This window comes from Oncorhynchus mykiss, chromosome 21, assembly GCF_013265735.2.
Source record: "Oncorhynchus mykiss isolate Arlee chromosome 21, USDA_OmykA_1.1, whole genome shotgun sequence".
In the NCBI taxonomy this organism is placed as follows: domain Eukaryota; kingdom Metazoa; phylum Chordata; class Actinopteri; order Salmoniformes; family Salmonidae; genus Oncorhynchus; species Oncorhynchus mykiss.
The window spans coordinates 28,893,462-28,921,452 of record NC_048585.1 but is presented as its reverse complement, the minus strand read 5'-3'; the positions used below and the strand labels follow the sequence as shown (position 1 = coordinate 28,921,452).

General features: G+C 43.9%; 1 protein-coding gene across 2 annotated transcripts in view; it reads right to left on the bottom strand.

Moving 5' to 3' along the window:
• LOC110501052 (cGMP-inhibited 3',5'-cyclic phosphodiesterase A) overlaps positions 1-27,991 on the bottom strand; it is a 76,582-nt gene that overhangs the window by 19,138 nt on the left and 29,453 nt on the right. The window contains exons 2-3 of one of the 2 annotated variants that reach the window (XM_036957576.1): positions 21,569-21,619; positions 6,301-6,558 (exon numbers count right to left, since the gene is read on the bottom strand). In XM_036957576.1, the coding sequence (XP_036813471.1) occupies positions 6,301-6,558; positions 21,569-21,619 (309 nt within the window). The remainder of the gene's footprint in view (positions 1-6,300; positions 6,559-21,568; positions 21,620-27,991) is intronic. The other variant, XM_036957577.1, reaches the window with a different exon arrangement.

Here is a 27,991-nt window from a genome sequence, read left to right as displayed (position 1 = left end):
GCTGACAGGAACATTAATATTTCACTCTTTCCTGGGCTGTGTGTGTGTGTGTCTCCCAGCATATTAATCCATCTGAAACACACACACCCTGTGCACACCCTTATTTAGTCTCACCTCCGCGCTAAGTGCCTGCATGCATTTTGAAGTGCTGGCCTTGTAAAACATTAAAAGCTTTCTGTGGGAATGTCTGTCAATGCTCACTACATGATAGGGTCTGTCCAGCATGGGGAGGTGAAGTGGGGATGTGTGTGGACAAGGTTGAGAAGAGTGTGTGTGTGTGTGTGTGTGTGTGTGTGTGTGTATGTATGTACACTCCACAAATTTCTTGTTAACCAACTATAGTTTTGGCAAGTCAGTTAGGACATCTACTTTGTGCACGACACAAGTCATTTTTCCAACAATTGTCTACGGAGATTATTTCACTTATAATTCACTGTATCACTATTCCAGTGGGTCAGAAGTTTACATACACTAAGTTGACTGTGCATTTAAACAGCTTGGAAAATTCCGGAAAATTATGTCATGGCTTTAGAAGCTTTGATAGGCTAATTGGCATAATTTGAGTCAATTGGAGGTGTACCTGTGGAGGTATTTCAAGGTCTACCTTCAAACTCAGTGCCTCTTGGCTTGACATCATGGGAAAAACAAAATAAATCAGCCAAGACCTCAGAAAAACTATTTTAGACCTCCACAAGTCTGGCTCATCCTTGGGAGCAATTTCCAAATACCTGAAGGTACCACGTTCATCTGTACAAAGAATAGTACACAAGTATAAACACCATGGGACCACGCAGCCATCATACCGCTCAGGAAGGAGATGCGTTCTGTCTCCTAGAGATGAACGTACTTTGGTGCGAAAAGTGCAAATCAATCCCAGAACAACAGCAAAGGACTTTGTGAAGATGCTGGAGGAAACAGGTACAAAAGTATCTATATCCACAGTAAAAACGAGTCCTATATCGACATATCTTGAAAGGCCGCTCAGCAAGGAAGAAGCCACTGCTCCAAAACCGCCATAAAAAGCCAGATTACGGTTTGCAACTGCACATGGGGACAAAGATCGTAATTTTTGGAGAAATGTCCTCTGGTCTGATGAAACAAAAATAGAACTGTTTGGCCATAATGATCATTGTTATGTTTGGCAGGAAAAGGGGGAGGCTTACAAGCCGAAGAACACCATCCCAACCATGAAGTATGGGGGTGGCAGCATTATGTTGTGGGGGTGCTTTGCTGCAGGAGGGACTGGTGCACTTCACAAAATAGATGGCATCATGAGGTAGGAAATTATGTGGATATATTGAAGCAACTTCTCAAGACATCAGTCAGGAAGATAAAGCTTGGCCGCTAATGGGTCTTCCAAATGAACAATGACCCCAAGAATACTTCCAAAGTTGTGGCAAAATGGCATAAGGACAACAAAGTCAAGGTATTGGGGTGTCCATCACAAAGCCCTGACCTCAAACCTATAGAAAATGTGTGGGCAGAACTGAAAACGCGTGTGCGAGCAAGGAGGCCTACAAACGTGACTCATTTACACCAGCTTTGTCAGGAGGAATGGGCCAAAATTCACACAATTTATTGTGGGAAGCTTGTGGAAGGCTACCCGGAACATTTGACCCAAGTTAAACAATTTAAAGACAATGCTACCAAATATTAATTGAGTGTATGTAAACTTCTGACACACTGGGAATGTGATGAAAGAAATAAAAGCTGAAATAAATCCTTCTCTCCTATTATTCTGACATTTTCACATTCTTAAAATAAAGTGGTGATCCTAACTGACCTAAAACAGGGAATTTTTATTTGGATTAAATGTCAGGAATTGTGAAAAACTGTACAGTTGAAGTCGTAAGTTTACATACACCTTAGCCAAATACATTTAAACTCTTGTAGTTAGCCTCCCCTTTTTCCTCCAAACATAACAATGGTCACTGGAATTGTGATACAGTGAATTATAAGTGATATAATCTTTCTGTCAACAATTGTTGGAACAAATAATTTGTGTCGTGCACAAAGTAGATGTCCTAACCTCCGACTTCAACTGTATGTATGTATGTATGTATGTGTGTGTGTGTGTGTGTGTGCCTCCCAGCATATTAATCCATCTGAAACACACACACCCTGTGCCTCCCGGGACCGCCTTGTCACCCTACTCTTTCTAAAGCCTCTCTCTCAGGACCATGGATTAGTATTTCCATTGGTTATAACATGAGTACAGTCATTGTCGTCCTTATGACATTTACATGACCTGATGGTGAGATGGACACAGTGTGATTGGCTCACAGACTCAGCGTCTCCGAGCAGGATTTAAAGGGTTACAGAGGTCCAGATGTCTGATGCTATCGAGGTGAGCCATGTCTCTTCCAGTTACTCACAAAGACAGTCTGTGTCACAGCCAAGGGGGAGGGGTCAAGTCTCGTCCTATCAGGGTCAGGCCCACTTCCTCATATCAGCCCTGGTTTGTGTCTAATAGGCTCTAAACATTACCTCATTGAATCTATTCTGAAATCTATCTGGGTCTAAAAGCATGGCAATACTACTTTGCTATGCATAAGGTTCTAGTAAATTAAACTATATTGAACAAAAATATAAACGCACAGTACAACAGTTTCAACTATTTTACTGAGGTACAGTTCATATTTGGAAATCAGTCAATTGAAATCAATTCATTAGGCCATAATCTATGGATGTCACATAAGTGGGCAGAGGCACAGCCATGGGTGGGCCTGGGAGGGCAAAGGCCCATCCCCTTGGAAGCCAGGTCCACCCACTAGGGAGCCAGGCCCAGCCAATCAGAATGACTTTTTCCCCACAAAAGGGCATTATTACAGACAGAACTACTCCTGAGTTTCATCAGCTGTACGAGTGGCTGGTCTCAGATGACCCCGCAGGTGAATCCGGATGTAGAGGTCCTGGGCTGGCATGGTTGTGAGGTCAGTTGGAGGTACTGCCAAATTCTCTAAAAACAATGTTGGAAGCGGCTTATGGTAGAGAAATTAACATTACACTCTCTGGCAACAGCTCTGGTGGACATTCCTGTAGTCAGCATGCCAATTGCATACTCCCTCAAAACTTGAGACATCTGTGGCATTGTGTTGTGAGACAAAACTGCACATTTTAGAGTGGCCTTTTATTGTCCCCAGCACAAAGTGCAACCAACACATTATATGTTGCGTTTATATTTCTGTTCAGTATATTTAATACAATTCATCCATTTCAGGTGACATTTTCCATATTATGCCATTGAGATATACGCCTGGGATGCTGTTTTTCACTACAGTCTAATACAAAACATTGGTTTGGCTGCATTTGTCAGAGGAAAAGGTTTTGGGGAGAATTCAAGCTTAAATAACTTCTCTAATCTAACACCATTATCATCAGAGGTACACACTGCATTTAGCAAGTCTCTCTCTGTCTCAGGCCCTTAGACTGAGTTAACAACACCCCCCCCCCCCCCCCCCCCCCCCCCCACACACACACACACACACCCACACACTCAGAAGGGGTATCCAAAAAAAGAAAACTCCAATATTCCGGAGTAGCACATCTCTTCTCTGGAATTTCAGAAAGTGTTTTGTCTAGCAGACCGAGCTTCACGACGTCGAAGACGGCTTTTATACAAGAAACAGAGATGGAACTGCACAACCAGACATCCCCAAAAACAAACCCGTTTTCTGATCAGAGGGGAGAAGTAAGGAAGTAAAGGGGCAGTGTACTGGGTAGCAGATGTAAGGGCCTCACCTCCTCACTACGACCTTCTCTAAATTGTGTTTTGATTACTTTTAACCATCAGAGAGAGTAAGAGGGGGGGGGGAGACGGACACTTAAGTTGGACGGACACTGTTTTATTCAGATAGACTGTGTTGACACAGCTGTGGAGAAACCCAGATAAAACAGCAGCAGCTCAGGAACCAGATGCTCTCAGTGGTGTTTGTCTGTACTCAGAAACAGACAGAATGTCACCTTTAATTCACAGAGTGAGTGGAGACCAGAAATGTGGTCAACAGTCAAGCTAGGAGAGTAGAGCGCTACAGTATCAGATACAGTAGATGGTGAGATGAGACAGAGGGGTTAAGGGGTAGTGGGGTCTAGACTGCTAAACATAGGTGTGGGTAGCAGTTATAGGGAGTAGGGTAAGGGTCTGGGGACCGATACACGTGATATAACGAGCTATTTGTCTGTAAAGACCTGGCTGTTATGATATAATGACAGAGATGTAATTTAATGGGTACACAGTAGAGGTCGAGCGATTAAATCGGCATGAGCGATTAATTAGGGCCGATTTCAAGTTTTCACAACAATCGATAATCGGCCTTTTTGGACACCGATTATGGCCGATTACATTGCAATCGGCGAGGAAACGGCGTGGCAGGCTGACCATCTGTTACGCGAGTGCAGCGTCAAAGGGACCTTGTGGCTGCAAGTAGTCAAGTTAAGTTGCTAGCTAGCATTAAACTTATTTCATAAAAAAATCTATCAATCTTCACATAATCACTAGTTAACTACACATGGTTGATGATATTACTAGGTTATCTAGCTTGTCCTGTGTTGAATATAACCAATGCGGTGCCTGTTAATTTATCATCAAATCACAGCCTACTTCAACTTCGCCAAATGGGTGATGATTTAACAAAAGCGCACTTGCGAAAAAAGTACCATCGTTGCACAAATGTACCTAACCATAAACATCAATTCCTTTCTTAGAATCAATACACAGAAGTATTTTTTTGTATTTTAAATCTGCATATTTAGTTAAAAGACATTCATGTTAGCAGGCATTATTAACTAGGGAAATTGTGTCACTTCTCTTGCGTTCAATGCAAGCAGAGTCCCGGTATATGCAACAGTTTGAACCGCCTAAATTGCCAGTATTTTACATAATTCTGACACAACATTGAAGGTTGTGCAATATAGCAGAACTATTTAGACTTAGGGTTGCCACCCGTTTGATAAAATACGGTTCCGTATTTCACTGAAAGAATAAACGTTTTGTTTTTTCGAAATGCTAGTTTCCGGATTTGACCATATTAATGACCAAAGGCTTGTATTTCTGTGTTTATTATGTTATCATTAAGTCTATGATTTGATGTTTGATAGAGCAGTCTGGACAGCGATGTTTATGACTTCAAGCCTATCAACTCCCGAGATTAGGCTGGCAACACTAAAGTACCTATAAGAACTTCCAATAGTCAAAAGTATATGAAATACAAATGGTATTGAGTGAAATATTCGACTCGTCATAATTCCTGTAATAACTACAACCTAAAACTTCTTAACTGGGAATAATGAAGACTCATGTTAAAAGGAACCACCAGCTTTCATATGTTCTCATGTTCTGAGCAAGGAACTTAAACATTTATTTAACTTGGCACATACTGCACTTTTACTTTCTTCTCCAACACTGTGTTTTTGCATTATTTAAACCAAATTGAACATGTTTCATTATTTATTTGAGACTAAATAGATTTTATTTATGTATTATATTAAGTTAAAATAAAAGTGTTCATTGTTCATTCAGTATTGTTGTAATTGTCAGTATTACAAATATATGCATAAATATCGGCCGAGTAATCGGTATCGGCTTTTTTTGGTCCTCCAATAACCGGTATCGGTATCGGCGTTGAAAACTCCTAATCGGCCCACCTCTAATACACAGCATACACTGTGCATTATAACGATGTTCATAGTTGACTAGCCACAATGACTAGTGCAATGCTTGGATGTCTATGAGCCATGCCACGAGCCCAATGTTTTTCCCTGACCTGAAAACAACGAAAAACTGGGCCCTAGCTACAGCCTACATAACTCTAACTACATCAGTGGAATCCATTAAGAGTTCAATGAGGCTGTTTAAGCTTCTCTGGGTATCCTGCATAGCATCACACACGCTTTATTTAGTCTCACCTCTGCACTAAGTGCCTGCATGCATTTTGAAGTGCTGGCCTTGTAAAACATTAAAAGCTTTCTGTGGGAATGTCTGTCAATGCTCACTACATGATAGGGTCTGTCCAGCATGGGGAGGTGAAATGGGGATGTATGTGTGTGGACGAGGTTGAGAGGACTGTGTGTGTGTGTGTGTGTGTGTGTGTGTGTGTGTGTGTGTGTGTGAGAGAGAGAGAGAGAGAGAAGTGCTAACTAACAGAAAATATTAACATTCAAGGCGTTCTCATTGAAAATGTAGTTAATTAAAATCGGCAGAATGAAAAATGTACAGATTTTTCATGCACGCACAAAACCTGTGTATGTATGTGTGTATGCGTACATACGTACACATGTCTATAAAAGTACAGTAGCCTTTACCTTTGGGATGGCCAGTTTCTCTCTCTCTGGCCAGTCCTCGGAGTCGGAGCAGGTGTGTGTGTCGCTGAGTGCCTGCAGAGGGTTGATTCGAGGCCGGTGCAGCGGCTGCAAACTGATCTGGGTACTGAGCAGGTTACTGACAGCCCGCAGGGAACTGCAGGTGTTGGGGGGCAGAGAGGGGTCTGCCAGCAGGTCTGAGATCAATCCATGGGCTTCCCCCATCACCGCTATGTCCACCACCACACCGGTACCCGACGACTTGAGGAAGAGAGAAGGAGAGAGGGAGAGAGGGGGGTGGTGGGGGTGGAGAGAGAGGGGGGGGAGGAGAAGGGACAAGAAGCAAGGGAGTGTAGAGGAGAGAAAGATGGTGAAAGAGTCAGTTGGCGCATCTCCTGTTCAGGAAAGCTGACGCGGTGCAAAGGTGACGCTATCACTATGCTAGGCAGACGTCACCGCATGCTGACGCACACCGATTCTGCCTCTGCCCTGATACGTACTGTACCTGTGTGTGGGGAGGGGGAGATTGCAGAGGAGGAGAGACAGAGAGGGCCAACAATGAGTTTAAGAGAGAGGGGGGGGGGGATATGAAAGGGAGTAAGGGGAGAAGGAGGGGACATGATATCCTCCTTTAATTAATTGAATCTCTAAGAGTGTCAGAGAAAACACAACCAGTGGGTAAGGAGGAAGGCTGTCTCAATCTTTGTGATTCATCCTGCCATTCCTTGGAATCCACATTCATCCCATACATATCCCAGGACAGTGTGTGTGTGCGCGTGCGTCTGTGTCACTCCAGCTCCCATTGAAAACTGGGTATTGGCAAGGTCATGATAGAATAGTCAGGCTAGTGGTTGCTGTGGCAACAGACTAGCTTCTGTGGGTCACACACACACTAAACAAGATGTTTGTGACAGGGGCCTCTATGTTTTGGCAGCCAGATGCATCCACTCTGATATCTGACATTAAAGCAGACAGGAAGCCATGTCGGGGAGACAGTTTCACAGCAGGACACTGCTCTTCAATGGGATGTCTTTGCGTCTGCAACACGTTATTCATTTTCGAGTCCGTGGAAGTGGGATCTTGCCAGTGTAAAGCCGGAACTAAAAAAGACAGCTATAGCTCAATACAAAACTACTGCTCAACACACAGAGACACATATAAAGAAAAGGCATAGAACGTTCAGACCAAAAGCCAGGCTACCACACTGGTGCTAGCACTAGTAAAAATAATATTTAGATACTGTAGATCTTGTATTAAGATGATGGAAGAGCAGCTGACATTGTTTAGTCTCTAAGCATGGAAGCAGCTAATCTTATCCAAGACAACTCCATACGAATCCATACAGCTGTGTGTTCTGAGACACACACACACACACACGCACTCTTCTCTTTTGTTAAAATACATTTTACTATTACTTAAGGGGCTTTCACACCAAATTGGATTGATGTGTTTTAAACTTAAAAAATATATATATCTTAGTTTGGTTCATTTGGACTGGTGTGAGCACTATCCACACTCTATCCAGCGCACTAAACAACGCACCGTGGTTCACTCCAAAAGGGTTGTCTTGGTCCCGATTCAATTCGCGGTGCGGTTCACTGTAGTTGAGAACGCAGTCTGGACCAAACACGGGATAAGAACCAAAGTTCCGCATTATTATTGGTTGTTTGACTGCGGGCATTTGATGAAATACACACATGGTAATTTGAGATCTCTGAAACATTCTGCAAATGGCAGGGCATTTGTGAGCGCAGATTCTTACTGCAGACATTGAGAACTACATAATGAAAATGTATGTTTAGTAGAAACAAGTATGATACATACTCAAATGTACTGCTATGATGATGACTAGGATTCGACTTTAAAGTAAACACTAATAAGATCAGCGATGTGCTGGATGTAACAAATCCAACCACAGTTTATTGGTCACATACACAGACTAGCAGATTGCAGTAGGTGCAGCGAAACGCTCGGTGTTTCTAGCTCCTACAGTGTAGTAATACAACATCAACCCAATACCACTATGCAAATCATCCAGAAAGTCCAAAACAAGAAAAAAAGTTGTATCTCCTATACAGTAAACATGTATCCAAAGTATAGATAGCATGCTTTAATAAAATTGCATTGGCTAATGCAGTACTGTAATATATACCATTTACGTAGCAGACAGTTTTACCCAAATTGACAACAGTCCACACATTTTGGTATGTGACGCCATTGGGAATTGAACAAACAATTATGGTGTTGTTAGTGAATGAACTGAGCCACGTACAGGACCACTACCTGCCATCCCCATGAGTCTACCACCCTCCTTATTTAACTAGGCAAAACAGTTAAGAACAAATTCTTAGTTACAATGATGGCCTATCAAGGAACAATGGGTTAACTGCCTTGTTCAGGGGCAGAACGCTCTAACCACTAGGCTACCTGCCGCCCCATGAATGAGGAATGGAATGATATCAATTCAGACCTACAGTATGTCAGGCTTGGATTCGCCATGCCAAAAGTTTTTTCCCCAGGTGCATAAACAATGAGGATATTTACTGTGATTTCGATGAGAACCTACGGCCAAATGCTCAAGACGACTTGATGCCAACTAACGCCTGCTAAATATGAATATCAATATAAATATCAAATATTTCATTTGATAACATTGCGACATATATGTCTTCAATGATCACACATGGGATATACATTTTGGAAATGTGATGTTCAGTCTATAATGGGGAGTGCTAGTGTATTGCCTAATGTGAAAACAGTGTAATGTACTTTCATTTACAGTACTGTAACATACTACATTCAAAGGGTCATTTTTTTTGCTATTGGATGAACTGGTTGTTAAAAATAACTACATTGAGAAGATATCATTATGCTGTGTTTTGGTGAGGGATCCTATGTGCTCGTTTATATTTCACAGAAAACACGTTTTGAATCGGTGCTGGTGTGACGAAAGATGTCGACAAACAAAATGAACGCACAATGAAAGGGTTTGAATGCAAGACGGGCTGCGCTACAAGTGCTACCATTTTGGCGTTTAGAACAATAACCACATATAGAACCAAAGCGATTGAAGAAACGATGATTGCCACGACATGGCACGGCCTCCCGTGTCTTTCCACGTTGAAAACAAAACAACTCTAGTCAACGTAGCACTGTATTGTTCTTAAGGGGATAATACACTCCAGCTAGTAGTGATCACAGTAGTTAACAAATAAATAAAACATGTATTTAACAGCGCAAACCCTTCCCTAACCCAGACTGCACTGGGCCAATTGTGCACCCCCCTATGAGGCTCATGATCACAGCCCGGGTTGTGATACAGCCCGGGATCGAACCAGGGTCGGTAGCAACGCCTCTAGCACTGACATGCAGTGCCTTAGATGGCTGCGCCACTCAGGAGCCCCATGGAGAAAGAGAGTGGTGGAGTCACTGGAGACTGGACTAAACTAACACATCATAACAGTACACTGTTAAGAGTACTGATCATTGCTGTCTGGATCATCTCCCGCTTTGTGACCATGCTTCTGTTGCTGTGTGTGTGTGTGTGTGTGTGTGTGTGTGTGTGTGTGTGTGTGTGTGTGTGTGTGTGTGTGTGTGTGTGTGTGTGTGTCTGTTTACGTGTGTGTGACTGCTCTAACTCCTACAGAGGTGATAATTGTATAAATAACCTAGGGAGTGATGGGAGAGGATGAGAGCAGCCTGGATAGCAGTGACCATCTCAATCACACAGGGACAGTAGAGGGAGTCACAATAACACAACATGACAACTCCACAGCAACTTGTGCACCGCCCAATGAGTGTTGAGACATTCAGTGGAAGAATGGAAGAGCTGGTGTCTTATGTCGAAACCCCCTGTATCCGTCACTTGTGCAATCTGAGGGACCACACAGCAACATCTCATTCTAGAACCGAGGGTTGTGGAACTCTGTTCTATATATCACAAATAAGACAAGAGGGACAGATGGTGTTTTTTTCTTGTTTCAGTCGTTAGACAAAACCTTACAATAAATCCACGTTGAGTTTCCGATCAAAAATCAATGGAGCAGAGACCCACATACCACTGTGTGTGTGCTCCTCTCTGTGCGTGCCTGAGACCACCCGACAGCAGTCGCCAGGGCGGATCAATGTGTTGACCTGGTAACCAATGCAGCGCATGCAGGTCATCCAAGCCATGTCAGAGCAGACCCATAATGGGCACCTCCTGTCATAGCAGAGTTGGGCCATAATGGACGCCTGGACGCCAGTTGCCTGTCAATGTCAACATGCCGCTCTCGCTGCAACAAGATCTCATAGTTTCCCTTCGAAATTCAACGTATTATGATGTCTATTTTTGAAGCATTAATTCCACATGGTTATAGGGTTAACACAGAAACAACTCAAAGGGTAACAGTTTAGGCCGGGGGTATTCAACTCTTACCCTACGAGGTCCAGAGCCTGCTGGTTTTCTGTTCTACCTGATAATTAATTGCACACACCTGGTGTCCCAGGTGGGTCTAAATCAGTCCCTGATTAGAGGGGAACAATAAATAAAAAAAATTGAGGTCCAGAGTTGAGTTTGAGGTGTTTAGGCATTCATTCCAATTGGTTAAGGTTAGGGCTATGGTTTGGGGAAGACTTAAAAGAAATCATTAAAAACAACGTGCTATTACCAGGAACACACGCACATGCACACAAACACAGTGGTATGTGGGTATCAGCTCTCTGCTCCATTGATTCGGGCTCCCGAGTGGTGCAGCGGTCTAAGGCACTTGCATCTCAGTGCTTGAGGAATCACTACAGACACCCTGGTTTGAATCCAGGCTGTATCACAACCGGCCGTGATTGGGAGTCGCATTGGGCGGTGCACAATTGACCCAGCGTCATCTGGGTTTGGCCGGTGTAGGCTGCCATTGTAAATAAGAATTTGTCCTTAACTGACTTGCCTAGTTAAATAAAGGTCAAAAAATGTTAAGTATACTCACGTCTTGCTAGAACATTGTGAACTGCAGTGGCACAGCAAGCTCCAGCATCATAAGTTTGCACCCAGTGCTGGGCAATCACTTTTAATCTTTTTTGTGAGTGTGGAGGAAGGCATATATCGACGTTTTCAAATGTCCGAAATTGAAGTTTATTTCTAGTGATCAGGCTGCTCTCCAATCTTCCTGCCCCCCTACAGCTCTTTTCCTTTAAAAAAAATAGTATTTACTATCTTGTCTCATCGCTACAACTCGAAAGTCATGCGTCCTCCGATACACAACCCAACCAAGCCGCACTGCTTCTTAACACAGCGCGCATCCAACCCTGGAGCCAGCCGCACCAATGTGTCGGAGGAAACACCGTGCACCTGGCGACCTTGGTTAGCGTGCACTGCGCCCGGCCCGCCACAGGAGTCGCTGGTAGGATATCCCTACCAGCAAAACCCTCCCTAACCCGGACGACGCTAGGCCAATTGTGCGTCGCCCCACGGACCTCCCAGTCGCGGCCGGCTGCGACAGAGCCTGGGCGCGAACCCAGAGTCTCTGGGGGCACAGCTAGCGCTGCGATGCAGTGCCCTGGACCACTGCGCCACCTGGGAGGCCCTAGCTCTTTTCCTTTTACTTCTCTTTCTTTTCAGTCCCGTTCTCTCTCCTCTCCGTTTCCGGTCTGTACCCGTACCAGCAGACGTGTTAAGTGTTAGGGGGAAACGGTTTAGTTTAGGAAAGGCACGTCCACAGCAATAGGCTAAACTCTTGGATGTCGATGAAGGCAGCCCCCCTCACACCTTTCTGATTCAGAGGGGTTGGGTTAAATGCGGAAGACACATTTCAGTTGAATGCATTCAGCTGTACAACTGACTAGGTTATCCCCCTTTCCTTTACTGTACAGAGCAAAGCTGGAATTACTGTAAGCAATATCATTAGAATCCGCTGTAAGCACCAAGAATCTCCACAGACCTGGGCAATAACAGACACAAAAACACGGACACACACACACACTCCCCTAACAGCCTTGGTAAATTACACAGTGCTAAGGGAAAGCGTCACAACATTGGTATTTGGTATTTCCTTCCCTGAATTACTGCAAAAACACAAACTGTAGAGTTTCTTTCTGACCACTGATTCCTCTGGAACTTTTTTCACACCTTTGCAACTGAGAGGAGAGATTTTTTACCATTCATTTTTTCATGGTGGAGCCATTTCAACCAAGGAATCTGGGAAAGTACATAGCCACAATAAACTGTGCTTCATAGGGTAAATCTCAATTGTCTAAAGTGTTATCCTTTCCATATCTACTTTCCTTCCTACAGATGTTGGATTTTAACGTTACCTATATTGTCACAGCAAAATAAATCCCGCAACAACCGGATTTTAACGTGTAGTCTATAAATGTTGCTTGATTGGTGGACAGGCTATGCCAAAAGTATGATACATGAAAAGTGCAATACTGTTAATATAACCGTTGTCACGATCGTCGTAATGAGCGGACCAAGGCGCAGCGTGAGTATAGTTCCACATATTTTTAATCTCCGTGAAACAAACAAAACAATAAAAGACACACCGAAACGTGCCGTCATGACGTGCACACAGGCAACTAAACACAAACAATATCCCACAAAACAGAGGTGGGGAAATGGCTACCTAAATAAGATCCACAAATCAGAGGCAACGATAAACAGCTGCCTCTAATTGGGAACCATATTAGCACCAACATAGAAAGACATACTAGAACACTCCCCCTAGTCACGCCCTGACCTACTACACCATAGAGAACCAAGGGCTCTCTATGGTCAGGGCGTGACAACCGTGTCTTAGTGTGGGTTTTCATAGAATTGATGTAAATCACAAATTGTATGACTTTGTCTACGTGTGTCTGTGTGTTTCATCACAGGCTTCAGGGTTAGATGTGGCCAAACATAAGAGAGCTGACAGTGACTCTATATTGAGTGATTTATTTTGAGCGTGAGCGAGAGGAGAGAGGGTAAGTGGACGGGAGACCTTGCAACTCCTTTGTGTGGGAGGCTTCCGCTGGCTCCATCTCTCTCCCCTCTCATGTCTCTGTCGGCCTCCAATAATACTCCCTCCTAGTGCTCGGTAAACAGAGCAGCATCATAAACAACCGACCGCAGCAGAGCACAGGACGGACATTTCCCACATTCTCAGGTCAAACTGCTGTGTGATCAGATGAGTTACCAGATAAATAAATACACAGACACACATGAACATGCATGGACACAGCCAGGGGAGTACACACACACACACACACACACACACACACTCTTTCTCGCTCTCTTTAGCAGTGGCACACACACAGATTCAAAAACTGCACTTTGGAGATGTTTTATAGCAGTTACAGAGAGTTGAAACAGGGATAGACACCAGTGTCCCACTCCCGTACAGAAACTCTTATGTAATCAGTACAAATGATTCATCATGACCATCTTGTTTACTTAAACACCTCATATTAACTCCTCAAACACTGGAACCCTGATGACTGACTCACCAAACAGATCTAACAGCAATGCAGAAAGAGAGAGCTAATAGATTCCTCAAAGTAGCCTGATGCTCTGATACAGATAGATGTGGAACAGCTAGGGTATGGGCCCCAATTGGCACATTATTCCCACTGTAGTGCACTACTTTCGACTAGAGCCCTATAGGCCCTGGTCAAAAGTAGTGCACTACATAGGGAATAGGGTACCATTTGAGACGCAGCCTCTCTCTATTGCTGTGCGAAATCAGCTCAACCTGAACAAAACCCATTAGAGCTCTCTTCACTCAGGTCTTTACGACATCCTGTGGTTGTGACATTCAACCATTACCTGGCAGTAATGGACTCTGTGTGGTTGGCTCATGTCCCTGGGAGAGAGAAAGGGGGGGGGGGGGGGAGAAAGATACTGTAGATAACAAGGTAGAGAGTGTGGGCCTGTGTGTAGCTTCTTTACGTGAGTACCTGTGTATTTAGGCCAAGCAAGTGATAGTGGGAGCCGTTGTAGCGGAGACAGAGGTCAGGGAGTGGAGAAGTATTGATCTTGATGGGTTTAAAGACCGATCGCAAACAGACCAAGAACACAGAGAGGAGTCATTGAATGTGCACGCACACACACACACACACACACACACACACACACAGGAGAGACCCAAGGGAACAGGGTGTCAATATCTGTCATTGATGGAACAGCTTTAGGGTTGTAGAAGTAGCACTGTAAACCCAGGCCCTTATTTCACAGTAACTACATGACCTATGTGATCTTGCATACAGGTTTAAAACTGCATATAGAGGGGGAAAAAGCTATGCAAACTAGAGGAATCCATTTTCCAGTACACTATGGAGCAGCGTTTGTTCTTTCCATCGAAATTGGACGTGTTCTCTCTTTTTCTTCTCATCCCTTCTCCTCCTCAGACACTGAAAGGCACATGAGACCAGTTCAGGCGTAAGCACGGCTGTGTGTAATGTGTGGGTGTGTGCGGTTGTGTGTGTACATGCATGTATGTGTCTATGTGCACGCGTGCGTGCCTGTATGTGTGTGTGTACAGATGGTGAGCTGAGTCCGCAGGCAGAACTGAGTTAGCCAGGTGGAAAGTGAACAGCCCAACAGTTACAGACTGGCTGACATCCACTGCAGCACTCCACTATTGCTACTGTCAACAATACACTAATACGGTATTACCCCAGTACTCTACACTATTGCTACAATCAGCATTACTCTAACACAGTATTACTACAGTCAACAATACTATAATACAGCATTACTACATTAATCTACCCTATTACTACAGTTAACAATACTCTAATACAGTATTACCACAGCACTCAAGTCTACACTACAACTACAGTAAATATTACTCTAATACAGTATTACTACAGTCAACAATACTCTAAAACAGTATGATCACAGTACTCTACACCAGGGTTTTCCAACCCTGCTCCTGGAGAGCTACCCTCCTGTAGGTTTTCAATCCAACCCCAGTTGTAACTAACCCGATGCAGTTTATCAACCAGCGAAAACCTACAGGATGGTAAACAACACTCACCGTCACAGTAACGCTACGGCACAACACTCACACATTCCGATAGCTACAAAACAATCGGAAGAAATGTGTCAAATAGAAGAGCAATGATAAAGCTTTGTAGTAAAGTCATCCTCCAACGACGGGTGGTTTAGCCTACTTTCAGAGGGAATAGCATTTTATGGCTGGCGTTTTACAGGCTCCTTGCCAATTGTGTTATTTTGTGTGTTTTTTCCCCCCGCATTGTTTGTAACTTATTATGTACATAATGTTGATGCTACTGTCTCTTATGACCGAAAAGGGCTTCTGGATATCAGAACAGCGGTTTTTCACCTCGAACTGGATGAAGATTTTTTTTTCTTTAGTGAGTCTGACGCAAAGGATATAAAGCTGCTCTCAGACAAGGCCCAAATCCATGTTATTTGCATGAAGAAAATAAGGAAATACAGGGGGTGGAGATCAGGGTGCCTTGAGAGAATTAGTTGGCGAGTGGGTAACCCGCCACTACCATCCGTTCTATTGGCCAACGTGCAGTCACCGGAGAATAAACTGGATGTGCTCCGTTCGAGACTATCCTACCAACGGGACGTTAAAAACTGTAATATCTTATGTTTCACCGAGTCGTGGCTGAACGACGATATGGATAACATACAGTTGGGTTGGGTTTTCCATGCATCGGCAGGACAGAACAGCTACAATCGGAAGAAATGTGTCAAATAGAAGAGCAATGATAAAGCTTTGTAGTAAAGTCATCCTCCAACGAAGGGTGGTTTAGCCTACTTTCAGAGGGAATAGCATTTTATGGCTGATAGGTAAGATAGGTAAGACGAGGGGTGGGGCTGTGTGTCTATTTGTCAATAACAGCTGGTGTGCGATGTCTAATATTAAGATAGGTATTGCTCGCCTGAGGTAGATCACCTCATGATAAGCTGTAGACCACACTATCTACAAAGAGAGTTTTCATCTATATTTTTTGTAGCCGTCTATTTACCACCACAAACTGATACTGGCACTATAAGACCCCACTCAACGAGCTGTATAAGGCCATAATCAAACAAGAAAATGCTTATCCAGAAGCGGCACTCCCATTGGCCGGGGACTTAAATGCAGGCAAACTTAAATCCGTTTTAACTAATTTCTACCAACATGTCACATGTGCAACCAGAGGGAAAAAAACACCAGAACACCTTTACTCCAGACACAGAGACGCATACAAAGCTCTCCTTCGCCCTCCATTTCGCAAATCTGATCATAATTCTATCCTGATTCCTGCTTACTAGTAAAAACTAAATCAAATCAAACTTTATTTGTCATAGGTGCTGAATACAACATGTGTAGACTTTACCGTGAAATGCTTACTTACAAGCCCTTAACTAGCAGTGCAGTTCAAGATGAGTTAAGAAAGTATTGACCAAATAAACTAAAGTAAAAAATAATAAAAAGTAACACAATAAAATAACAATAACAAGGCTATATACAGGGGGTACCGGTACCGAGTCAGTGTGCGGGGGTACAGGTTAGAGGTCATTTGTACATGTAGGTAGGGGTGAAGTGACTATGCATAGATAATAAACAGCGAGTAGCAGCAGTGTAAAAAACAAATGGGGTCAATGTATATAATCTGGTGGCCATTTCATTAATTGTTCAGCAGTCTTAGGGGTATAAGCTATAAAAAAATATATATATATATATTTTATTGAACCTATATTTAAATAGGCAAGTCAGTTAAGAACAAATTCTTATTTACAATAACGGCCTACACCGGCCAAACCAGGACGACGCTGTGCGCCGCTCTATGGGACTCCCAATCACAGCCGGTTATGACACAGCCTGGATTTGAACCAGGGTGTCTGGAGTGATGCCTCTAGCACTGAGACACAGTGCCTTAGACTGCTACGCCACTCGGAAGCCTTTTAAGGAGCCTTTTGGTCTTAGACTTGGAGCTCCGGTACCGCTTGCCGTGTGGTAGCAGAGAAAAAAGTCTATGACTACGTATAGGAAGAGGAGGGCCGAACAGGCCCCAATTAACATCAACGGGGCTGAAGTGGAGCAGGTCAATAGTTAAGTTCCTTGGTGTCCACATCACCAACAAACACACCAAGACAGTCGTGAAGAGGGCACGACAACATATTTTCCCCCTCAGGAGACTGAAAAGATTTGGCATGGGTCCCCAGATGCTCAAAAGGTTCTACAGCTGCACCATCAAGAGCATCCTGACCGGTTGCATCACCGCCTGGTATGGCAACTGCTCGGCATCTGACCGTAAGGCGCTACAGAGGGTAGTGCGTAGGGCCCAGTGCATCAGTACATCACTGGGGCCAAGCTTCCTGACATCCAGGACCTATATACTAGACACTGTCAGAGGAAGGCCCATAAAATTGTCAAAGACTCCTGTCACCCTAGTCATAGACTGTTCTCTCTGCTACCGCACTGCAAGCGGTACCGGAGCGCCAAGTCTAGGTCCAAAAGACTCCTTAACAGCTTCTACCCCCAAGTCATAAGACTGCTAAACAATTAATCAAATGGCCACACGGACTACTTACATTGACCCCATTGACCATTTTTGTTATGTAATTTTCTTGTGTTACTTTCTGATTTGATTAGATTTTTTTAAACTTTAGTTTAGTTAGTAAATATTTTCTTAACTCCATTTCTTGAGCTGCATTGTTGGTTAAGGGCTTGCGAATAAGCATTTCACACGTGACAAATTAAATTTGACATTGTTCTATGTTCATTTAAACAGTATTGTTTCCTTTACCGGGGATTTGAACTCACAATCCATAAATCACTTTGATAAATAAAATCATTTTTCTTGAGTTTACTTTTAACAGAGCTGAAATTCACTTTGAAATATAGAAATACAGGTGAAATCAGCCATTGACACAGACATGGTGGAGTAGCAGTAAGCTTGGCATGCTATGAACCAAGCAGCTGTGTGTTCAAATCCCAGGTGAGGATGTGTTGAGTAATCATTTGTCTGTAAATTAAAAGGCACAAGGGGTCGTGTGTCAAATATGTTGAAACCATTCTATGTTAAAAGCACCATTGTAATGCGTGGGTGTCCATAACCTAAGTTCTCAAGTTGGAGCTAAGTTTGGGCCAAACAAAAATTTTATGTTTAGGTAACACTTTGACCGAAAAGTTTAGTAAACTATAAAAGACTGTGGAACCAGTTACTAAATCAGAATTAGTTGAATCAACAACAACAACAATTGTGTACACAGATGAAAACATACATGCTGCCTCACAACATCACACAGTGGTAATGAGCCCACCTGTTTGGCAGGATGGGTGGTCTCCTGATGGCGTCTCATGGTACACGATGTGTACCCCTTGTTCATCACAGCCACAATGCACACAACCAGCGACCAATGCTTAACATCAAACACCCGATACCCGACTCCTATCTCTTCCTCTCAGCCGCAGTCTTCCTATGGTGACTGTCCTCCCTCTTCAGAAAGTAAACTGTCACTCCTCTCTTCTCTCCCTCTCTCTTTCCCTTCCTCTGTCACACCCTTCTCTCCTCTGCCCCACTGTACCACATATGCAGTCAGTCCCAATAACCCTCTGGCCCTCGCCTGCTCCTGCCTCAGCCAATCCTGTGAGAGAATGCTCCTAGGTGCTCCTCCACTCGTCGCTCCGCCAAGGTGGGCAGACAGACAGGAAGCATTTATATAGAAAATAGCCTGTTGCTAGGAGACGCAGGGGCAAAGAGCAAAGTGAGTCCTACACAATATAGTTGTTTGGGTTCAATTGGACGCAGCAACGCGTCATCCCGTCCTACGCGTTTCCCTTTTATTATTAAGATGTGAAAAGACGAGAAAGAATGGAAGTGGGTTATTTGCATTAGTACAGTGCTACCCACACGCCACAGTAGGCTCAGCAGCCTAAACTGGCTTCATCCTCTCCTCGTGTCCTCTCTCTTTCATCTGCAGTGACACTGAAGACACAGCTGAGAGCAATGGGACGAGGCTTTCACCAGGCATTTGCTTCCACCAGTACAACTCTTTCTCGTGAGTAAAAAATGAATAGGAAGGCGTGATGACGGAGAGGATATGAGCAGAAGAGATGAGGAGAGGAAGCCACGTTAGACTATTGAGAGCATGGCAGTGCATTCATCAATCAAATGTTTTTTATAAAGCCCTTTTTTCGAGCAGCAGCTGTCACAAAGGTCTATGCAGATAAGACTTCGGTATTCAACTTTTTTTCCAGGTTTAGGGATTCAGTCCGAATGGGTACGGTAAGAGTTTTTAAAGTATTTAAAAAACATAGTGCCTAGTACTGGGATAGAACACACAACCCTCAGAGCCCGAGCTCATTGGTTACGCCTATCCACTATCCCCATCCGCAATGCCCTAGCAAGCCGCAAGCCTACTTAAATGGTAATAGTGCTTACTGTTGCTCCTAGTGGCCGGTTTTGAAGGCATCGCCCGACGCCCTGGGGATCTGGACGAACGTCAAATATTGCCTTGGATCTCGAGTGACCTGGCTGGACCCCCAACCTAAGACACCAAAGAGCAAGCAACGCAGATGTAGAAGCACAGTGGCTAAGAACAATTCTCTAGAAAGGCAGGAACCGGGCTCCGAGGGGTGGCCAGTCCTCTTCTGGCTGTGCCGGGTGGTGATTATAAGAGTAGGTCATTTAGGCAAGATCGTTGCTTAAGATGTTCAAATGTTCATAGATGACCAGCAGCGTCAACAGTTTTTTTACCACCTCAGGACTAAATGTCAGTTGGCTTTTCATAGCCGAGCATTCATATCAGGGAATGAAGAGACACTGTGGGATGAGTGATACATTCTCTTCTTCCCCTGAGACCTACTCTTGCTGAACTAAAATAGACACATATACACACTCCCATTCCCAGATGGGACAAGAATGGAATAATGTCAATAACCTAATATTTACCTCTTTACACACATTTCCATTGATAGGGATACATTCCAAACATTTTTCTATAAAATCAATGAGAGGTGCACAACCAAGATGTTTCATGCACACACACATACACACACACACACACACACACACACACACACACACACACACACACACACACACACACACACACACACATTGTTCAGCCAGTGCTAGTGTCATTGTTCCTGCTATCAGTACCAAGCCTCCAGATTCTACAAGGGCTCAATACATTCTCCTCCTGCCAACACAATCTCTCACAGACACGACACATTGTGGAAGGTTGTGATTGACTGGTCGATCAGTGTGTCCATGTCTGACTGTCCGTGTGCGTGTGTGTGCGTGTGTGTAAAGGCTTCGCTTCTCCTACAAACTGTCATCAGTCTGAATGCATCATACAGTGCCAGCATGTCTGTACACTATAGAGACTTTAGAAAATTAAAACGTTTTGTGTGTGTGTGTGTGTGTGTGTGTATGTGTGTGTGTATGTATGTGTGTGTGTGTATGTATATGTGTATGTGTATGTGTGTGTGTGTGTGTGTCTACAGTAGTTTACCCACAATTCTGATCTGTCCTTTTCACAATCAATTATGGAAATCCCTCGACAATAATCTCCAGTTATTCACCATTTACTGCGGTCTAAAAGGTTCTGTAATATCCTAGTGTATACCTATAGCATCACCATCATCTCTAATAATAACAAGGGAAAGGGGAGACCTAGTCAGTTGTACAACTGAATGCATCCAACCGAAATGTGTATTCCACATTTAACCCAATCCCCCTGAATCAGTGAGGTGTGTTTGGGCCTGCCATAATCAACATCATCGGTGACAAGGGAGCAGTTGTTGTTGGGGGTTAACTGCCTTGCTCAATGGCAGATTTTTCCAATTTGCCAGCTCGGGATTTGAACCACCAACTTTGTAGTTACTGAGGACACAGATCTAGAATGAGTTTATCCTCCCCTAACCCTAACCTTAACCACTAGGGGAGAAAACCACCAACCTTAGATCATTGTTTAGGCATGCAATTTTATATTGCTCCATAATTGCCTGGGTCTTAAAGGAAAACCAGCCACCTAAAAGGAAAGTATTTAAGTATTTCCTATTCAGACAGACAGCAGTAGCCCCATCTGACCAGGGGAGAGGGGGAGGGAGAGGGGGGAAGAGGGGGAAAGCACACAAGCATTGGTCAGTCAGGTGGAGAAGTGAGAAGTAGCATTATTGATTTCTCGCTCCGTCAGTGTTCATTCAGTACGGTTAGAGAAAGAAGTAGCATCCCCCATCCTTTCTCCCCCTCCTCCTGCCCCCTCTCTGTACTGACCTGAAGTGTTCATTCAATAAAGGGTTAGAAAAAGAAGCATGTTCCCCCTTTCTCCCCTTCTCTGTCCTACCTGGGATCCCCGGGCACCCCTCTTGTGGTCCCATTCAGTCTGTGAGATCATCTGGGGACGAGAGGGAGACACCAATTTAGAGGACATTCACCTCCAGTTTACTACAGTATCTTTAAGCTTTCTTCTCTATCATCCCCCACTATCTCCTCCTCCTCCCCCTCTCTGCCTAGGGCTAAAAATACATGCGAGGCGGTGCTGATGAATGAAAAGAGTGCATCACCTACGCTTGCGGGCTTCATCTACACATCCCTCTATCCCCCTCTCATTCCTCCCTTCTATTCCTCTATCCAACCTGTTCTATTTTGATCAACAAGGCTAGGCTGTAATGTAGGCTGTAATTTCACAGTGAGGCTGGGGCGTACTGAGCCTTTCAGCACAGCATAATGGCCTCTGCCAGGCTACAACTTTAATCACTCTAATTAGCAAATAAACAACATACAGTACTAACACGCACGCACACACACTAACCTCCGTCCCGAAGGCACGCCATGCTAAGTGCAGGCTCGTTTACACTCGCGTCGGCAGGCAGGAAGCGACGCAGGATCAACATCAAGGCATTAAAGCATCATTGCCATTTTGGACTCACATTGCAGAGACTAGTTTACCCTGGCATAATCTTCATGGTAAGGCAGGGGCAGGAGAAGAGGGACTCGACAAATTGACTGAAGTGTACAGTAGCTTGAATATTCTCACGGTTTGAACCGATGTACAACAAAGTGAAAGAGTCCCTCTAAAATCAGTTACATTGTCTCTGATTTGAGTTTCTGCCCTAGTATTATAGAATAAGTGTCCAGTCTTTTACAATCTGATGGGGCGACTTAACTCAGCTGTTGAGAATGAGTCCTACATTGACTGGCTGACACTCTGTGGACGGCTGGCTGTATGTCACATACAGTAACATTACGTAACACTTCTTGGTGGGGTCCTCACCCAGATTCCCACTGAGCCACAAACTCAACCACGGTTCTTTTCAACAGAACCTTTTCAAAGAGGGCAAGAGAGGGAGCCAACGGAAACATGATCTATAAAAGGATCACTCAGATCCTTTTTCTCTGGGTGTTTTTGTTGTTGTTGTCTCTTCCACTCTCTCGTCCTCTAGCGCAGAGGATGGTACTGTAGTCGTCTCCCTCCCTCAATAACAGTGACCACAATTTGTGTCTTTGTCCTGAGTCCCCTTACCCTAACCCCTACAGCTCAACGACAGTCAAGCCCACTACCACCACTCAACATCCTGGTTAACTAGACAGGTGATGTATCTACTCAATACAGCCGAAAAATTAATGTATATTCTGCTTCTAGTCCACATATGCGTTCTCTCCCTCTGACCACACTGTAGTTAGCTACGTAGGTCATTGCAATATATATACACATAGGTTTTAATACCATGAAACATACAGAGAGGCTAATGATCAGAGAGAGAACCTCCTGATCTTCTCCATGGTTGGATGGTGAGTCGTGGCCAAGGACCCATTAAGTTAACCAAGTCTACAATGTACGCTATGTCCGACAGCTTTGAGGTTCTCTCATCTGTCAAAGACTTCTCTCAATCGTCCACATTGTTTATGGCTATTTTCCTGGGCTTCCATTAAAAACCTACAGGTCTATATGTTATATTATGGTCTGGCTGGGCTGTTTTCCTAGAAGTACAGCAAGAGCAACGTTCAGTAAAAATAGAGGCCCGGGGCTGTACCTTTCATTTTATTGAGTTCTCTGGTAAAATCATCAGAGAAGTAGCATTTGAAACAGAGCAGTGTTCCTTTCCATGGTTCGGGATTTTAAACTGTTTACAATTTTATCCAGGGACAGCTTTAATGTATCATATAAATAACAGTCATTTAGGAGACACTTTTATCCAAAGTGACTTATAGTTGACACATGATACGGTAGCCCACTAAGGAATCAAACCCACTGTACTCCGGTGATAGAGACTGTGTACTAGTCACTACACGCTAATCAACTGAGCCATCAGAACCATCCAGTTCTGAACAAGTTACCAGTAACAGAGTAACTGGGTCCCATGTGGCTCAGTCTGAGTCCCTTAATGGGAGAGCACGGGCCCTTGCAAAGCCAGGGTTGTGGGTTCAATTCCCACGGGGGACCAGTATTGAAAATGTATGCATTGACTCGTGACTCTGGAGCGCGTCTGCTAAATGACTCAAATGTTAAAAATAAGTCCCTGGGCAGAAGAACAGGATGAATCGGACCACCACTGAACCAGAGGGGGGTGAGTAAGCGGTGAGTGTACAGCTCATGAAAATCTAATCTAGCAAACGGAGAGCCTGATATGTCCTCCTACTAACTAACTAACTAGCTCTCTCAGTGTTTTGTTCATTTAGATAGAAAGAGAAAAATAGAAAATGTAAAAACTCTCAGGGAGGATGACAAAGGTTGAAGGGAGCATGATAAGAGGATGACAGAGAAGGAGGACAGATGACGGACGATGGGGAGGCAGGGCTGCAAACCAGAACTCTGTTTGTCTGTGTGTTATTAAATGACAGATGAGGAAATCTACCTAATAAGAGGATGATGATGCAGTGTGTTTAATTTACCATGAATGAAACACCGCCACTGGCAATGCCTCTCTCTTCTCTCTCTCTGTGTATCTACAGCCTCGATCTCGCTCTCTCTTTTTTCAGTATCTCTCGCTCTCTCTTCAGTACCTCTCTCTTTCTTCGGGAATCTCTCGGTCTCTCTCGCTGTCTTCAGTATATATATATATCTCATCTTGCCCTCTTCTCTCTGTGTCTTCCTTATCTATCTCCGCCCTGCTCATTGGTGTCATATACTATAGTGATGCGGGGTTAGACTCATAAAATATTGGGTCAGGAAATATTGTGTGGACGAAGGGCGGGTGGCGGGTTGAATAAAGAGAAAACGATGCATTAAAAATCCATAAATGTATAATTCTGCGCAATTAGGTTACATTTAGGTTTTTCATTCATTATTTGTATCTAGCGTTAGGGCGTAGCCTAAGCCTAATCTTTACGACCTAACTTTACGCTCAACAAATACACGCCGATTGCTTTTGGTAACGTGGGCAGAAAGGATTTACGTTGATCCACTGAGAGACAAAAAGGACAATGTCGGAGTCGAGTTCAATAAGAGAAAAGCTGCGAAATGGAGAGTTGAAAAGAAATAGATGGAAGGCCAGAACAGTAGCCTGATGTTTGTGTCACGTTCTGACCATAGTACTGTTATTTTATTATTTGTTTTAGTATGGTCAGGGCGTGAGTTGGGGTGGGCAGTCTACGTTTGTTTTTCTATGTTGGTTTTTGTGTTCAGCCTAGTATGGTTCTCAATCAGAGGCAGGTGTCGTTAGTTGTCTCTGATTGAGAATCATACTTAGGTAGCCTGGGTTTCACTGTTGGGTTGTGGGTGTTTGTTTCCATGTGTGTGTTTGTCGCCACACGGTACTGTTTCGGTTGTTGTAGATTTCACGTTATTGTTTCTGTTCGAGTGTTCATTTGTCTGTATTAAAACCATTATGGACACTTACCACGCTGCATCTTGGTCCGATCCTTACTACTCTTCAGATGAAGAAGAGATCTGTCGTTACAGTTTGGGAAAGATTTAATGAAGGGGTAAAAGAGGATTGTAGCAGTGCTGGCTATGTTATGTGTGATAATTATGAGGTGCTATACAAAACTCGACAGTCACAAGACTGGGACTTCACAATGACATGTCAAGGGAACTGTAGGCTACTGTTCAGATGGGTTAAATGGAATAGTAACTGAAATATAGACAGTTGACTGTAGATCTACAACCTCACATAAGCCTAATATAATATTAACTCCTGCAGAATTAAGGATTTCTTGCAGTAAGATTCTAGACCAAATGTACATTTTGACTCGGGAACAAGAGTGGAGAAATATGATTGACTTATTTCAGCATCTTGAAAGAATACAGGTCTATTATAAAGGTGCTCTCTTTATGAGCATCATAAAAGCTGATAGTACTATCAAATACATAAAATATGCATACAAGCCAAAATCATATCAGAAACATGTTGAGTAGTTTTCACAGCTTTTAATGTCTCTAAAACGGGTCAAACTGATGTCATTTGGACATTTTGCACGAAACTGTTTTACTTTTCTGAGGGTTATTGCATTTTATCCCTGGTCCCTAAACATCTTTGTAGCGTGAGACAAGCAGAGAAGAAAGGGAAACCTTTACCAGTGTCATCTAGATTGAATCATTCATTCATTCTATCGATTTATGACATTCTGGTGAGCAAGGACTCATTTAGTATTCTCGGGCAACAAGTAATGACAGAAGAGAAGCGGCAATGCATCTAACTATAGACACGTTGACTAACAAACAGCCTACCGACATGTCAGGAATCTGAAAAGGCATGACGAAGCGCTTCATCATCTCTGACTGTACAGCGCATTTTATATATTAGCGGGATAGCGACGGGGCATCACATTTTCACTTGATCACATATAGTTGGGTGTTTGCAGATGGGTTATTAGCAATTGCAGTTGGGTGTGGGTGAACAAACAGCTGACCCACACATCACTAACACACACATCTCCACCTGGTCAAACCTGTATGTGGGCCCTCCACTCAGCCCCACTGCTCCCTCAGATGGCCTTCATTACGGCTCTAATGCACTTTTAATAACGTAAAGACTATGGGAGGGTAGGAAACCACTGGGGCCTAAATGCAGTGCTATGCCAGATTACCATTGACGGCTCTATGATTCAGTCATTACCAGCATAATAGTTGTTTTATAATGCCCGGGGCCACGGTAATATCATGCTCTATCGATAGCTTTATATCAATGTAGGCTCCTTGACTGTCGAAACTCATGGCGATTACATTTTCACTTCCGACCTAGTGCCAGCAGGGATAACTACCCCTTGGTGACTTTGCCTGCCACCCACTCACTCGCTCGTCTCACTCTCTCGTCTCCCTCTGCCTCGGCGGTCATTTAAGCTCTGTTTTTCAATCAGTTCCATTCCAGGACTTGCGATGACTTTCTCTCTACTTTTTAAGTTTCTCCTCGTTGGGGGAGATTGCTAACGATGTGGGGTGCTGCTTTACACCTGCAGGTGGAGCTGTTATCCTGACCTGGGCCTGTATTCTAGGATCAGTTTTGCATTTTATGAATAACATTAATCAGCTTATACTCTGAGATGGTTTATGAATACGTGCCCTGGGATATATTAGTGTAACAGTCAAACGCTCCTCTGACCCAGCTTGAAAACAACTCATAAAGCAGGGAATTTGCTGCCTCTTTCCAGACTCCTTCTCAGGGCGTTAGACACTGTAAACTACCCCTGTATTGCAGCGAAACTCTTCGCCGGATAGTTGAGCACTCCTCTCCTCTCTCTCTGGACTCTGGAAAAGACCAGTCACGGACCTGAGCCTTGGGCTGCATTTCATTCCAGATAGTTACTCCCTCCCCTTTCACCAATACAGTCATCTTATATCTACATAGGGATGTGAACGAGGGCAAAATCTACAATGCAACAAAACATTTTGCAATGAAATGCAACCCAGAGCTCACAGACTCCCTCCACTACCTGTTATTGTGGAGAAAGGCCAACTGGACACGGAATTGGACGACAGCCGCTGCCAGTCAATCCCCTGGACCCTCGTCAGGCCTCCTTGCTCCAGTGAGAATTGGGCCTGAAGCCTGAAACCCTGACACTTTATAGGTGGGAGGAAGAGAAACGGGGCTGTTGCTGCTAGACTCCTGGCATAGATTCATTAACCCTGTTCGGGGGGGGGGGGGGGGGGGGCAGGGCTGCTGGAGGTTTGCTTTTAACACTTTTGGATGCTGTATCATCAGACTCACATTCAGACACACACAGATGTGCACACACACACACGTGCACCTGCGTTTGCATGGGCACACGCACAAGCACACACACACAATCTGGAGGTGGTTTTAACAGTGTTGGCTACTAAACAGGATCTAGCTGCTTTGCTAGTTACCCCCCCTGAGAGTTTCAAGGCCTTCCAAGCCCATTAAGAAATAATGGCACATTCGTGCTGCCCATAGAAAATACTTAGCGTGACAGTAATTGCAACCATGGGGTTGGTGTTTCTGTGATTCACACATATCGGTCTTGTCCAACACTTCCCTGTGTGAAAATGCAACACGTTCAACTGGTGAAGATGATGACAATGTTGCGGGTTCGATTCCTGCACGGGTCACACATACTGAATATATATCAAGTTAATATGAGTCCGTTTGAATAAAACAGTCTGGTAAATGACAGTTATAAATGTCTCAGAAATGACAGGTGAGGTTGATCCCAATATGTCTGCCATGGATGTTTTAGCAGCTCTCATACATGTTATGAATATTGACACATTCCACTGGTGTTTACTACAGTCTGCTTCCATACACACACACACACACACACACACACACGCACACACGCACACACGCACACACACACACACACACAC